The following is a 16,577-nucleotide window of genomic DNA, read 5'->3' on the forward strand; positions in this document are numbered from 1 at the left end:
AACAGCCCAACTTAAATTAACATTCATTTTCAGAGAAATCAGTTTGATAAGACATCATTCAGAGTTCATTTTCCTTCTTCCAAAGCCCTAAAATAATAGCAACACTTCATAAGTCTGCAAAGGATTTAAACCCCATCATTGCATATATATATACACACACACACACACATAATATATCTACATTCCCAGAATACTCCATTTATATTATATTATATATTTTATATACCATTTTACACTTAAAAAATAATAGATATGGCAGCATTTGACTTATTATTTTTGTGGTCTTACAACTGACCACTGCTCTGAAAGGGAGCTTAGAGCTGAAAATGTTACTAAGAAAACTATAAGTTCACAAAACACCTTTATTTAAAGAATTCAAAGTGCTTAATAAATACCTCAGTAATTCCTCATCATATTTCCTAGCAGTCAGAATAGATATGATCAGGAGGAGATGCCTTAATATTCCCCTACTTTTTTTCCCGCTGCTCACAATTAAAGAACGATTAGAAGCCACGGAAACAAGCAACCCAGCCACTGAAGATTGCTCAGGAGTCATGTCCAGGGGCTTCATGCTAAGGCTTTATCTAAGGCACCAGACTTCTGTTTTGTGTTTAACTGGACCCATCACTTCACCCTGACAACCTCATCTTCCACATTATTGACTTTTTTTTTTTTTTTCCAATAAAAATAGTAAGACATTATTGCCACGAGAGGGAGCCTGAGCCTTCCTGCACACACAAGTTGAACCCAGAGCTATTGTTTTAGTTAGCTTCAGTGTCTCTTCCAAACATCCCAACAGTAAAGGTTCACCCATGAAGAAAAGCAGTTTCATCAAAGTTTTCTAATGATAAGTGAACATGAATGGCATGTCACTGCAGCTGAAAAATGTACTAGATAAAACTATGCATCTCAATGTTTTACTAGGTAAGAACCAATCATGTTTCAGCTTAATGAGTTTTAGGAGAGGTTTTGTATTTTATACTGGTGTATGTCTCTGGTATTTAATAACAAATACAATTCTCTAGATTTTCATTGGGGATTAAAAAAAAGAATGAATAAATAATATATGAATGATGTATCATAACATTCTAAATCAGTGACTACCTCCATATAGCAATTTATAGACACTGCAGAGGAACTCAAGAAGACAACAATCCTCCCCTATCCATGGAGGGTACATCCCAAGACCCCCACGTGGATGCCTAAAACCGTGGATACCACCGAACCCTACAGACACTGTTTTTTCCTATACATACATATGTATGATAGTTTAATTTATAAATTAGGCACAGTAAGACATTAACAACAATAACTAATAATAAAACAGAACAATTATAACAATATATTTTAATCAAACATATGTGAATATGGTCTCTCAAAACATCTTACTGTACTTGACTCACCTTTTCCCTTGAAGCACTGACTGCACTCTTCCGCTTCTCTCTGGCCTATGCATTCCAATTGTCAGCATCACTACTCTTGTGCTTCGGGGCCATTGTTAAGTGAAGTATGGGTGACTTGAACACAAGCACTGTGACACTGTGACTGTCGATCTGATAACCCAGATGAGTGCTAAGTGACTAACGTGGAAATGTACACCCTGGGCAGGACAGAGCAGGACTGTGGAAGATTTCATAATGCTGCTCGGAACAGCATACAATTTAAAAGTTATGAATTATCTATTTAATATTTTTGGATCACAGTTGACCATGGGTAACAAACTACAGAAAGCAAAACCACGGATAAGGTGGCCTACGCTGTGGGAGTAATTGAGAAATAAGTAGTTTACTGTATATCCAAAATGCCAAATATGCTTATAAATATATCTTTAGAACAATTTTAATTACTTTCTTCAGATACTGCTCTACCCATGTTTCCACTTTTTTTAAAAAGCCGTAATGGTTCCTAAATTCTCATAGAACCAAATTTTAATTTTTTAGTGAGTTGACCCCACCCCACTCTCTTCATTTCTCACCTCCCTCCTCATCTCAAAGGAAAAAACCAAATACCTTCTAAGTCTCTATAGAGGAACCAAAACCTGAAGAACTTACTAATTATATTTATGATGCCACAGGTGTACTTGGCATATGTGATTTGACTTAATGTTCAGCAAAACCCCATGAGGATGGCATTATCTGTGTTGTAGAGATGACACTGGAAGTTTGTGCAGATTAGGTAATAAGCTAACATTGAGAGGCAGAATGTAGACAATAACAGCCAGCAGATATTTTCTTGTCAACAAACCTCGGGTTTTTAATATCATAGCTCAAATAGAAGAAAGAAACCGGTTTGTCCTATATAAAGTAATACATCATCTTGCAGAGTTACAACACTAGTTGCCTACTTGAAATTCCATTTGATTGTTGGTTTCTCAAGCCCCATGAAACAAAAATCTTGATATTCTCTCCCCACACATCCTTAGCCTACCTCACCCCATTTGCAGTTAAGACAACATGGCTACACACTCCATCCATCAGCCCCAAAGCTAAAATTCATCCATGGTATTGAGGTGGCCAAAAAGTTTGTTTGTTTTTTTTCTGTAAGATGTTTCTAGTAGCACGTAACTGTCTATGGAGAAGGTGCTGTGTCAAAAGGGATGTGTGAAGTTTCATGCTGGCGATTTCTCACTGGACGATGCTCCACTGTCAGGCAGACCAGTCGAAGTTGATAGCAATCAAATCGAGACATTAATTGAGAACAATCATCGCCCTACCACGTAGGAGAGAGCTAACATAATCAAAATACCCAAATCAATAGTTATTGGTGAAAATTAAAAATGTGTCTTTTATTTTATGAAAAAAAAAAAAAAAACATACAGACTTTCTGGCCAACCCAATAGCCCTCACATTTTGAATCTGTCAGCTCTACTTCCAAAATGTGTATTCATCCACTTCATTTTCACCACCACCACCATCTTTCCTGAGTTAAAACCATACCTCACACCCAGACCACTGCAAAAGTTTTCTGATTACTCTTCCTTTTTCCTTTCTTTCCCAATCCGCTTTTTACCAAGCAGCCAGGGCAACTTGAATGAATTACTCTTCAAACAGATATTTTTTCCCAGCATTTAAATAGATGTTTCTTTAGAAATTGTACTTTGGCCATATCGGCTAATATAATTCATCAGTCAAATTTAGTTACAAAGTCATCCCAAACATTTGCAAATGTTTTTACTGTTTGCTCTAGAAGTAAATCTCAGAAAGGTACACATCAAACTCTTAAAGGAGTTCCTATAAAACTTGATTGTCTGAGATAATCCTCTATTTGCTCTGGCATTTTTATTAATATTATGTAGATAAAAGTTAAAAGAAAATTAAATAAGATTTTAAATTTAAAGTATCATTAGGTTCTTTTCTGATTTCAGTTACCTGATAGACTCAATACCCAATATAAAGATATTTCTCCACCTGAAAAGAGTATTCCTGAATTTCCGTTGCAGGCCACAAGGGAGTAACTGTTATCAGACGAACCCTCCCCTCTTCAAGAACTATAAAATAAAACAAAATGTACAAAACAACTGTTTTTCAGACATTGGGCAACAGACCTCATAAGCCTCTGATCTTTGAGAGAGAGAGAAAAAAAAAAAAGCCTGTATTTGCTCCAGTGTTCTACCTGGGAACACACTCCCAATGCAGTGCGATGAGGTGGAGTCCAACAGGCAACAGTGTCACAGGGCGCGGGAGGCTGAGGCCAGAACGTAAGGTTGTTGATAAGGCTGAAGTTTACAGTGCAGGATAAAAGAAAAGGGACCGGAAGTCTGCATGGGGTTTACCTTAAGAGGTTGCTGAGAACATTCGCTGCACTGTATATACATAAGCAGAGTGTGAATTGTGCAGCCTAAGAGAGAGCAGCAGCTGCAGGCCTGGAAGATGACAGAAACAGGAGAGTGTGTAGTGGCAGGAGACAAACTTCTTTTGCCAGCCACATGTGGAGAAGCCACGCTGAGCGCTGTGTGCACTCAACTGAGACTCCCGAAAGGCCAGGCTTTCAGAATAAGGATCAAGCCTAAAGTAAAGAACACATCCTAGGCTAATGACAAAATCGAAAAGCATAAAAGAATAAGATCAAGAGGCTCTAAGAGTATTTTAGCTGCTTGCCAGAACACCATTTGACACTCTGTAAGGGAAGACAACATAATCCAAACCTACCAACATTGTCATCTGAAATTTCCAGCATCTAATAAAAAAATTATTGTCCCTGAAGAGACAAGAGAATATAACCACAATCCTGGCAAAAATATGGATGTAATAAATAGACCAAAAAAAAATTTAGCAGAGATCCAATATATTAAAAAAACTGAAAATCTAGAACAGGAAAGTATAACATTCAATGAGTGAGTTTAATAGATTAACAGACTGGACTATAGAGGGGAGAAAGGAGGCTGATGAAGTTGAAAATAGGTCAGTGGAAACAATCAAAAGTGAAATAAGGGAGAAAACAAATTTTAAAAAATGTCAGAATCTCGGTTGCTTGTGAGACAATAGCCAACGGTCTAACATGTATACAGTTAGATGCCCAAAAGGAGAGGAAGAGAAAATAAGTCAGAGAAAAGAATAGAAAAACAGTGGCCAAAAACTTAAATTTGGTGGGAAACAGCATATTACAGAAACAAAAGAAAGTAAATATAAAGAAAACCATAGTAAAATACCTAAAAATCTAAAGATTAAAAAATCATAAAAGCCACAAATGGAAAAAAAAAAGGCAAATTCCATACACCGCATAGAAAACAAAGGCTGCTTTTTTATTGAAATGACAGAGATCAGAAGACAACAAAACAATCTTTTTGAAGTGTGAAAGAAAACCTATCAACCCAGAATTTTACAGCTAGTGAAAAATATATATCTGTTAAAAATAAGAGTAAAATTAAGATATTTTTATATACTATAAATTGCATTTATCATATGCAGACTTGTACTACAAGAAATGCTGATAGAAGGAAAAAAGAATATCAGATCTAGAGGAAGAAATAAAACAGTTAGTAAAAGTAAATGTGTGGATAACTGTATTCATTTTTTATTGTTGCAGTACCACACAAATTTATCATCTCACAGTTCTCTAGGTCGGAAATCTGACAGAGGTCTCACTGGACTAAAATCAAGGTGTTGCATTCCTTGCTGAAGGGTCCAAATATAAATCCATTCCCCTGCATTTTCCAACTTTTAGAGACTGCCTCCTTTCCTTGGCTCATGGCCCCTTCTTCCATCTTCAACAGTAAGTTAAGTTCTCAAATTGAATCATTCTGACTTCCTCTTCTGTCCTTTCTTCCACTTCTAAGGTCCTTTGTTATTTTGAACCTACTTGGATAATTCAGGATAATCCCCCCAACAGAAGGTCAACTAATTAACAGTCTTAACTAGATGAGCAAACTTAATTCCCCTTTGCCATCTAACAAAATATTCACAAGTTATGGAGATTAAGACATGGACATATCTAGGTGGCTATTTTTCTGCCCACCACATTAATAACAACTTTTCTCTTCTCTTGATTTCTTTTTAAAACAACTTACTGTTTTAGCAAATTAATAACATTCTAATGTGGGGCTACTAACATGCAAAAAAATACATAAAATAGCACAAAGAACAAAGGGAGGGAATAAACAGAGCTATATTTTTCCAAGGTTTACAAATTTTATGTAAAATTAAAAGAGCCAGGTGGTAAAATTATGCCCCCAAATGTTAACAATTACATTAATTGTAAATATACTAATCATTCCATTTAATAAGTAGAGACTGTCAGACTGAATTGAAAAACAAGACCAACTATATGCTATCTACAAGGGATGGGCTTTAAATATAAAGACATGCTCAAGTTTAAAGTAAAAGGATGAAAAGGATACACCCTACAAACAGTGAGCATAAAAAGATATAATGGTTTTGTGTGTGTGTGTGTGTGTGTGTGTGTGTGTGTGTGTATGTGTGTGTGTGGAGGGGGTGTGTAGTGGACATAGAGAAAATACCAGAATAAAGAAGACATTTTTAAAGGGACAATCATCAGGAAGACAAGAAAAAAATACACACACACATACAAGTATATATGCACCTAAAATAAGAGTTTCAAAATAACTTGAAGCATAAATTGACAGGACTAAAAGGTAAAACAGAGAAATCACAATTATTGGAAATTTTAATATCCCTCTCAATGATTGACAAGTAGACAAAGGAACCGGAAAAGCCAAGTGATCACAACATAACCAGCTAACTAGATCTACTTGACATTCACAGAGGACACCAATGACTGAGAATATTCATTCTGTTCAGGTCCACCAGGTCACTCATCATTAAAGACCATGTGTTAAGTGTTCAAACAAGTCTAAGTAAGTTTCAAAAAATTAAAATCTTAGATTTTTTTTAGCAGAATTAAATAAAAACTAAATAGTAATAAGATATCTAGCAAATCCCCAAACATTTGGAAAATAAACAATACCTACTAAAAAACATATCCATTGTCAAAAAATAACAGGAGAAATTTAAAAATATTTTGAACCTCATGACACTGAAAATAATGTTTATCAAAATATGTGAGATATATTCGACCTGGCTGGGTAGTTCAGATGATTAGAACGTCTTCCTGGTAACAACATGGTTACGGGTTCAATCTCTGGGAAGGGTATATACAAGAAACCACCAATGAGTGCATAAGAAAGTGGAGCAACAAATCAATCAATCTCTCTCTCTCTCTCTTTCTCCTGCTCTAAAATCAATTAATAAAAGAAAATATGTGAGCTATAAAGCAGGGCTTAAAAAGAAACATAACTTTATGGTTATTTTTAAAAAGAAGAGAGGTTTAATTAGTGTCCCTTTAAGAAGATGAAAAAAAAAAGAGCAAATAAAAGACAATATAGAGGGAAGAAAGTAATAAACAATGAAAATCAACAAAACAGATGATAGAAAACAGAAAATCAACAAAACCCAAAACTGGTTCTCTGAAAAGATAGATTAAGAAAAAAAATAAAGAGAAAACACAAATTATCAACATCAGGAATAAAAGAAAATATCACAACAGATGATAAAAGGATACTATTATTATGAACAAAATTTTGCTAACAGATTTGGTAACTAAGATAAAATGATCAAAAATGCTTTTTAAAACACATATTACTTAAACCTACACATGGCAAGTAGAAAATCTGAATAGCCAAATAACTGTTAAAAAAATTGATTTTGTAAATTACAACTTCCCACAAAGAAAATTCCAGGCAGAAGTGATTTCACTTGTGAATTATATTTAAGGAAGAAATAATGCTAATTTTATATTAACTTAAGAGAATCGAAGGAAAAGAAACACTTCAATTTTAAGCAACCAGAACAACCAGTATGATAAGTCACTACAGGAAAATTACAGACCAGTATTTCTCATGAACATAGAAAACCTTAACAAAACAATATAAAAAAGAATCCAGCAATATGCAAAAAGGATAATATATCAGGACCAGAAGGAGCTTATCCCAGGATGTAACGGATCTTCCTGAGTCTTACATCTAATTATACTTAGTGTGACATATGGAAAGCCAAGGATGTCTTTCTTACCACTTCTATTCAGCACTGTAATTCAACACTGTACTGGAGGATCTAGCCAGTGTTCTAAGGGAAAAAAATTAAAATAAGAGGCAAAACTGAGAAATAAAAGAAAGCAATCTCTGTTCACAAACAATATAATTATAATTACATTTATAAATGCAAAGTAGTAAAAAGTCCTAAGAAAGTGCCCCCCCTAAAAAAGCAAGCTACTAGAATAAGTCAATTTCACAAGGTTGCCAGATAGCAAGATACAATATTATTATTTAAAAAATAATATGCTAATGCTCCGCCCCTTACAACATAACAGAAGCGACAGCTCTAGCTGGGACGAGGAGGCAAACAAACACAGGAGCCTGACAGAATGAGGAGACAGAGAAGTATGACCCAAAGGAGTAATGGATCAAGGTTCCAGTGGGAGAACTAGGCAACAAGGAGATAGCCAACCTAACAGATGAGGAATAGACAACCTAACAGACGCAGAGTTCGGAACACTGGTGATAAAGATGCTCACAGGCTTGACAGATATGCTTGAGTACGGCAAACACATAAGAGAAGAGATGAAGGCTATGCTAAGTGAAATGAAGGAAAATCCACACAAAACCAATGGTGAAGGGAAGGAAACCAGGGTTCAAATCAATGATTTGGAACATAAGGAAGAAGGAAAGAGTCAACCAGTGCAGAATGAGGAAGCAAGAATTGAAAATAATGAGGAAAACTTCCCAAATTTTGTAAAGGAGATGGACATACAGGTCCAGGAAGCACAAGGGTCCCAGGTGAGCTGGAACCAGAGGGGACCACATCAGGATGCATCATGACTGAGATGCCAAAGGTGAAAGATAAAGACAGAGTCCTAGGAGCAGCAAGAGAGAGGTGGAGAGTTGCCTACAGGGGGGTGCCTATAGGACTATCAGCTGATTTCTCAGAGGACACTTTGCAGGTAGGAAGGGACTGGCAAGCAGTATTTGTTGTGATGAAAGGCAACCTGCAACCAGGATTACTCTATTCAGCAAAGCTATCATTTGGAATGGAAGGGCAGATGAAGTGCTTCCCAGACAAGGTAAAGCTAAAGGAGCTCTTCATCACCAAGCCATTATTATATGAAATGTCAAAAGGGACTTACTTAGGAAAAAGAAGATCAAAACTATGAACACTAAAATGATAACAAACTCACAAATATCAACAACTGAATCTAAAAAATAAAAACAAAATCCAACTAAGCAAACCAGAATAGGAACGAAATCGTAGGTATGGGGATCATTGGGAGGGTTGTCGGATGGGAGGGGGAAGGGGGAGAAATGGGGAAATAGTGCAGGGACTGAGAAGCATAGTCGGCTGGTACAGAATAGACAGGGGGATGTTAGGAATAATATAGGAAAGGGTGGAGCCACAGAACTTATATGCACAACTCACGGACATGACCTAGGGGGTGTGGGATTGCTGGAGGGAGGTGGGGTACTGAGCGGAAGGGAGCAAAGGGAAAAACATTGGGACTACTGTAATGACATAATCAATAAAATATACTTTAAAAAAAAAAAATAATGTGTGCCCTGGCTGGTGTGGCTCGGTGGATTGAGTGACAACCTATGAACTGAAAGGTCGCTGTTTTGATCCCTGGTCAGGGCACATGCCTGGGTTGCAGGCCAGGTCACTGTCTGGGGGCATGCGAGAGGCAACCGATCAATTTATCTCTCGCACACATTGATGTTTCTCTCCCTCTTTATTCCCTTCCTTCCTCTCTCTCTAAAAGTAAATATATAAAATCTTTAAAATATATATACATATATAACTTGTTTCTACATACTATCAAACAATTGAAAAATAAAAAATTTAAATTTATATGTTTAATTCAATAGCATTAAAAATATCAGATATTTAGGGTTAAATTTAACAAAATAAATGTAATAACTGCATTGAAAACTATGAAACATTGCTAAAAGAAGAAGTTAATTACAAATAAGTGAACTGGTAAAACATTAATTTTCTGAAAATTTATCTATAGATTCAGTATAATCCTAATCTACAGTCTATAGTCCTTTTTGGGGTGGAAACTAACAAGTTGATTCAAAATTTAAATAGAACTTCGAAGGAGCTAAAATAGCTAAAAGAACCCTGGAAAAAAAAGAGAGAGAAAACTGGAGAATCACACTGCTTGATTCTAGCCTTATTAGAAAGCTACAGTAACCAAGGCAGCATGGTGGTTTAGGGACAGACAAATGGACCAATGAAACAAAATTGGCCCACGTATACACAGTCAAATTGATTTTCAACTGAGGCCCTGAGGCATTTCAGCGAATGGTACTGAAATAACCAGATAAACACATGGGAAAAATTTCTAAATATCTACCTCTACCTCATACGTACCGAAAAAGTCTTTCTAGATAGACCACACACCTAAATGTAAGAGCAAAAAGGTTGCTAGAAAAAGATACGAGAATATCTCTGTGACCATGGTGTAAGGAAATACTCCTTAAGATGCAAAAAGCCTTAACTAGAATTGAAAAAAATGATATACTAGCCTTCATCCAAATTTAAAATGTATGCTCATCAAAATGGGGGTAAAATAAGATAATGGGATTAAGAAGTACTAATTAAGACAAATAGGCATGGGGATGTAAGGTAAAGCATAAGAAATATAGTAACAATATTGTAATAACCATCTATGGCACCAGGTGGGCATTTGAATTATCAGAGGGAACACTTCGTAACCTGTATGAATGTCTATCCGCTGTGCTGTCCACTTGAAACTAATATAAAATAGTACTGAAGGGAAGAATAAATATATGAATAATCAGCTGAAACCTAAAAATAAAAATGAATACACTAAACAAACAAAACTGCCACCAAAGGTTAAGAATAGGGAAAAGCAAACCCCAGTCAGGAGAATGTATTTTTAATAATACATATATCCACAATATATAAAGCACTCTAAAAATAAATAATAAAAAGACAACCCAATTAAAAATGGGCAAATGCTTCAAGAGACACTTTAAAAATGAAGATTTATGAACAAGCAACAAGCACAAGGAAATGTGGTTAACATAATTAGTCATCAGGAAAATGATAATTAAAACCACAATGCCATACCACTTCAAACGTATAAGACTAGCTAAAATTAATAAGACAGACAAAACCAAATATTGGCAAACAGGGCAGAACTGGAACTCATATTGATAGTAGGAGTATAAAATGATACAATTTTTTTGGAACTTATTTTGGTAGTTTCTTATAAAATTAAATATGCAAATATCCTCTAACCCAGCAATTTCACTCCCAGGTATTTACCCAAGGTAAAATATAACCTACTCTATAGATACACTTGTAATGAATTTCTATTGCAGCTTTTAACATAATAGCAAAAAATGGAAATAATCCAAATCTCTATCAAGAGGCGAATAGATGGAGAGGTTTGCAGGGACATCCCCTCTGCAGAGGCTGGGGCCACACAACTTCTCCACTCCAAAGGCAAAGATACAAGATGGCGGAGGAGTAAGTGGAAGCTACACTACCCTCCTCCCAGGACCAATCTGGAATTACAAGTAAATTGTATAGAAATCATCCAGAATAATCAACTGAACAATAGCTGGAGAGAAGACTTATACCCACAGACAGACAAAAGAGACCACTTCACCACCACGACATTGTACCTGTACAAAAGCATACAAGACGTGGTGGGCAGAGTGACTCTTAGCCAGCCAGAGGGAAGGACCCACCAAAGAATGACCCAACAACAACCGAAACCCAGTTACAATCAGAGAGCCTGCATAAATGGCATTAAGAGCATTCCAAGAGCATCAATTTCAGGATACCAAGGAGACTACACTGCTGAATCCCACAGGTCTCCTACCACAAAAAGTCACACCATCAAGACAGGGAGTCAAAGTACATTAATCTGAGGAGCAGAAACAAATAAGAGTCGTCACCTAAAATTGGGAGACAAAGAACCCCCAACTGAAAGGAAAGGAGGAATCCTCAGAAAGGGTGCTAAATGAAATAGAGGCAAGCAAACTATCAAACATTGAGTTCAAAAATAATGGTTATAAGAATGCTCAATGAGCTCAGTGAGAACTACAAAGAACTCCAGGGAAGCTACAAGGAACTTATTGAAAACTACACCAGCATTAAAAAGGACATAGAAACTATCTATGAGAGCCAGGAAGAAATTAAGAATATAATATCTGAAATGAAGAATACGGTAGAAGGAATTGAAAGCAGGCTAGATGAAGCAGAGGATCAAATCAGCAAGTTGAAGGACAAAGTAGAAAAAAATTCCTAGACAGAGCAACAAAACGAAAAAAGACTCAAAAAGAATAAAGAGGGATTTAGGAAGCTGCAGGACAATATAAAATGTAATAATATCCATATCATAGGGATACCAGAAGGAAAAGAAGAGGAGCAAGGGAGAGAAACCTGTTTGAAAAAGTAGTAACAGAAAACTTCCCTAACTTGACAAGAGAAAAAGTCATGCAAGTCCAGGAAGCACAGAAGGTCTCAATCAAGATGAACCCAAAGAGGCCCACCCCAAGGCACATCATAATTAAAATGGCAACATTTAAAGATAAAGAGAGAATCTTAAAGGCAGCTAGGGAGAAACAGCTAGTAACATACAAGGGGGCTCCAATTAGGCTATTCCCTGATTACTGAACAGAAACACTGCAAGCCAGAAGGGAATTGGAAGAAATATTCCAAGTAATAAAAAGCAAAGGCCTGCAACCAAGACTACTCTACCCAGCAAGGCTTTCATTTAAAATGGAAGTTGAAATAAGGAATTTCCCAGACAAAAAAAGGCTGAAATAATACATCTCCATGAACCCAGTACTGCAAGAGATGCTAAAGGGACTGCTTTAAGAAGATGAAGAAAGAGAGAAAGAAAGGAATACAGGTACAAAGGGAAAAAATGGCAATGAATAAATACCTATAAATAATAACCTTAAATGTAAATGGATTAAGTGCTCCAATCAAAAGACACAGGGTAGCTGAATGGATAAGAAACATGATCTGCACATATGCTGTCTACAAGAGACACACCTCAAAACAAAAGATCTACACAGGCTTAAAGTGAAGGAATGGAAAAAAATATTTCAAGCAAACGAACATAAAAAAATATAAAAGCTGCAGTAGCAATACTCATATCAGACAAAATAGATTTCAAAACAAGGGCCACAGTAAGAGACAAAGAAGGGCATTACATAATACTTAAGGGAAAAGTCCATCAAGAAGCTATAACCCTTGTAAACATATATGCACCTAACACAAGAGCACCCAAATATATAAGGAAGATCTTGGAGGACTTCAAGGAAGATATCAACAGCAACACACTCATAATAGGGGATTTTAACACCCATTGTCAACAATGGATAGGTCTTCCAAGCAAACAATCAATGAGAATATTGTGGCATTGAACAACAGTCTAGATCAAATGGACTTGATTGATGTATACAGAACCTTTTACCCCAAAGAAGCAAAATATACACTCTTTTCAAGTGCACATGGAGCATTTTCAAAGATATACCACATGGTAGGACACAAAACAACCCTCAACAAATTCAAGAAAACTGAAATCATATCAAGCATCTTCTTGGATCACAATGGCTTGAAACTAGAAACCAACCTCAAGGAAAAAACTCAAAAACATTCAAATTCATAGAGACTGAATAACACACTATTAAATAATGAATGGGTTAACAATGAGATCAAGAAATCAAAAAGTTTCTGGAAACAAATGAAAATGAACACACAACAGCCCAAAACCTAAGGGATACAGTGAAGGCAGTCCTGAGAGGGAAGTTCATAGCAATACAGGCCTACCTATAAAAGATAGAAAATTTTCAAATAAACAACATAATCCTACATCTACAAGAACTAGAGTAACAACAACAAAGCCCAGAGCAAGTAGAAGAAAGGAAGTAATCAAGATTAGAGCAGAATTAAATGAGGAACCTAATGAACAAAACAAACAAATGAGCAAAATAGAACCAGAGGCATGGAAACAAGGAACAGACTGACAGTGACCGGAGGGGAGGGGGAAGGGGGATAAAGAGGGAAAGAAGAGAAAGGGTCTAGTCAAGGACCAGGTATAAATGACCCATGAACATGGGTGGGGATTCACTGTGAGAGGGGTGTAGGTAGGGAAGGGGAGAGCAATGGGGGAAAGCTGGGACAACTGTAACAGAACAATAATAAAAAACAATTTGTAAATTTTTTTAAAAAGAAGAGAATGGATCAACGAATTGTGGTAAAGTCATACAATGGACTATTGATCAAAAATTTTAAATAAACATGGACAGACACAACATGCAAAAATAGTATACTGAGAGAAAGAAGCCAGATTTTTAAAGGTGCATATATTATATAATTACATTTATATGAGGTTCGATAAGAGAGAAACACTAATCACTAGTGGTAGAAATCAGGACCGTGGTTGCCTATGGAGCATGGGGATGACTAGAAGGGACATGAGGGAATTTTTTATTCTACATTTTGATTGGCATGATGGATACACTATGTATACATTTGTCAAAATCCATTGAATTGTACACTTAAGATGAGAGCATTTCATTGAATGTAAATTTCTCAAATTACCATCAGTTAAAAAAGAAAAGTTTCTTCTTTAGGTTGTTAAATATCAGGTCACTCCATTAAAATGATTAAATTACCAGGCCCATCTACAAATATTGGGTTGGCCAAAAAGTCTATTTAGTTTTTCTGTAAAATAAAAGACATATTTTTCATCTTCACCAATAACTTCATTGATGTGGATATTTTGAGTATGTCAGCTATCTCCCACATGGTAGGACCATTGATTGTTCTCGATTTGATTGCTATCAACTTCAATTGGTCTACCTGACCACAGAGCATTATCCAGCTAGAAACCTCCAGCACGAAACTCGCAAACCACTTTTGACATGTTTGATCAGTCACAGCACCCTCTCCATACACTGCACAAATCTGTTTTTGCATTTCAGTTGCATTTTTATATTTGTTGAAAAAATAAAGCATAATATCCTGAAAATGTGTATTTTTTTCCGTCTTTAATATTATAATGGCTACACAAAAATTCACCAATTTTGATGTTTTTCTTCAAATGCATGCTGATATGACAGCTGTCATAATGCAGTCTAACAAAATTGGTTTGTATGAGGTTAAAGACAACTAAGTGCTACTAGAGAAGTCTTACAGAAAAAAGTAAAATGAACTTTTTGACCAACCCAATATTTGTCCTATAATACAACTAGATTATAGTAACTATAATACTCAACAATATTGGATTGTTCTGTTTTTCAGTTTTATTTATGATTAGTTTCATTTATTTAGTATTGCCTCTTGTAATGCTTTTTGACTTCTTAAAAATCTCCATATAAAATTTTTCCTAATTTTCTTTTTCCTTTTTTTACTACATGAGACTTATTATATGTATTTAATTGAATTTAGAGTGCTTTAGAAATGGTTAGAAAAACTAAAGGCTGTTTTAATCCTTTGAGTGCCAACGTCGCTGTGAGCGATGCTGACAAATTTTCCCAAAAGTGCCAGCATCACCCCCAGCGACTCTTTTTTCGATGGCTAGAAATGTAAATAACAATGGAATAATTCATATTTTATGTTTTGTTCTCCTTTTTTGACCTCAGGTTATATATTGATATAATTTTTTCTCATGTTGATCCAAATTTCGAATTACACATGGCACTCAAAGGGTTAAGATTTACTATGAGGTCACCAAACCTTGTGTTACAAGTCCCTCATGGAAGATTCTACATGGACAGGTAAAAGCATGGTTACCATAGATTTACCGATAACTGTACTGAGACCTGATCTTGGGTTTCTATGTCTTTTTGTTAAACCATCTTCAGTGAGGTCATGATTTGTCCAGATCTAAGCCTCTCTTTTTTTAATGGAGTTGCAAAGAGATAGTATCCAGGACAAAATAAGCTTTTCATTAACTCCTGCTTTAAATTGAACATTTTAATTAGATTTCAGAACAAAAAATTATGGAGTAATGAACAAATCTATAAGGGTGTATAGCATGTCTCTGAATAACATCCTCTCCTTATAATGTTGATAAGGTGCTGAAGGAACTTGACTCTTTATATCAATTATCCTATGATAAAACTAATTTGTTGTATGTTGTTTTGCTTCAAGTCACAGAACCTATCAATAATATTAAGTGAAAACCTACTATACACTGCTTAGTGTACTTGCAAATTTCCTATTCCAAAAAAAAAAAAAAACAGATATAACTCCTTCTGAGGTACTTCAGATAAAAATATATATATATTTCTAATTAAAAAGCAAGCATCTAAGACTGGGAAGCATCCCTTGGAGTCACACTGGGTTCTGGGATATACCCTGCGCAGTCCATTAACCTGAGCTGGAACCCTTCTACCTGGCTCCCTCAGAGCTTCCACCTACCTACACAGTTTGTCTCTAAATCCACTCTCTAGTGCCCTTCCAACACCCTGTCTGAGATACTAACCCCTCCTTCCACTAGCAAGCAACACCATATACCTAACTACCCAGGATCACAAAGGGATGGGTAGTTACTACCTGCTCACTTTAAAAAGGTATGCTTTGGGAAGTAGAGTGAAGGTGAAGAGTCTAAATCTGCACAATGCATACATCAAAAAAAACAAAAAAACAAAAAAACAAAAAAAACCTCATATAAACTTTGTCAGCTCAAAAGAAAATTAATTTGAGGGACTGGCAACCTCATTGTTGTGGTGTGATTATGCTCACGCGTAGCATTGCCTAGCAACAGAAAGAGCAGGCAAATCCCAACATTAGGGTGTAATGAATCACTCGTTGACTACTGCTCACAAATGGTAATTTGACAAGAAGATATTCACATCTCCTCCAGCCTGGACCAAGACTTAAGAGAATTCTGTAGACTCCTAATTGACAGAAGTGGCAGGTATTTCACCAACAGGGACTCTAGAACAAAGGAGAGTATTCCTACTTTTTCAGTTGAATGCATGCTTTTGTTTAGAAACAAAACAAAACAAAATTCTGATAACCTTGTTTTCTTTTTATGACATTTTGGTTTGACTGCACTACAACTTCTACAGCTTC

At 35.9% G+C, this 16,577-nt stretch overlaps 1 protein-coding gene across 4 annotated transcripts in view; it reads right to left on the reverse strand.

Annotated features, from left to right (window-relative positions):
* EPB41L4A (erythrocyte membrane protein band 4.1 like 4A) overlaps positions 1-16,577 on the reverse strand; it is a 241,028-nt gene that overhangs the window by 10,607 nt on the left and 213,844 nt on the right. Inside the window, exon 19 of one of the 4 annotated variants that reach the window (XM_090276565.1) lies at positions 7,341-7,580. The exons of the other annotated variants lie outside the window; for them this stretch is intronic. Within the exon in view, the coding sequence (XP_090132691.1) occupies positions 7,532-7,580 (49 nt within the window). The 3' untranslated portion in view covers positions 7,341-7,531. Of the gene's footprint in view, positions 1-7,340; positions 7,581-16,577 lie in introns of those variants that run through there. 4 annotated transcript variants of the gene reach the window in all.

The sequence above is a fragment of the Furipterus horrens genome, unplaced genomic scaffold, assembly GCF_987537825.1.
Source record: "Furipterus horrens unplaced genomic scaffold, mFurHor1.1.pri manual_scaffold_5, whole genome shotgun sequence".
In the NCBI taxonomy this organism is placed as follows: domain Eukaryota; kingdom Metazoa; phylum Chordata; class Mammalia; order Chiroptera; family Furipteridae; genus Furipterus; species Furipterus horrens.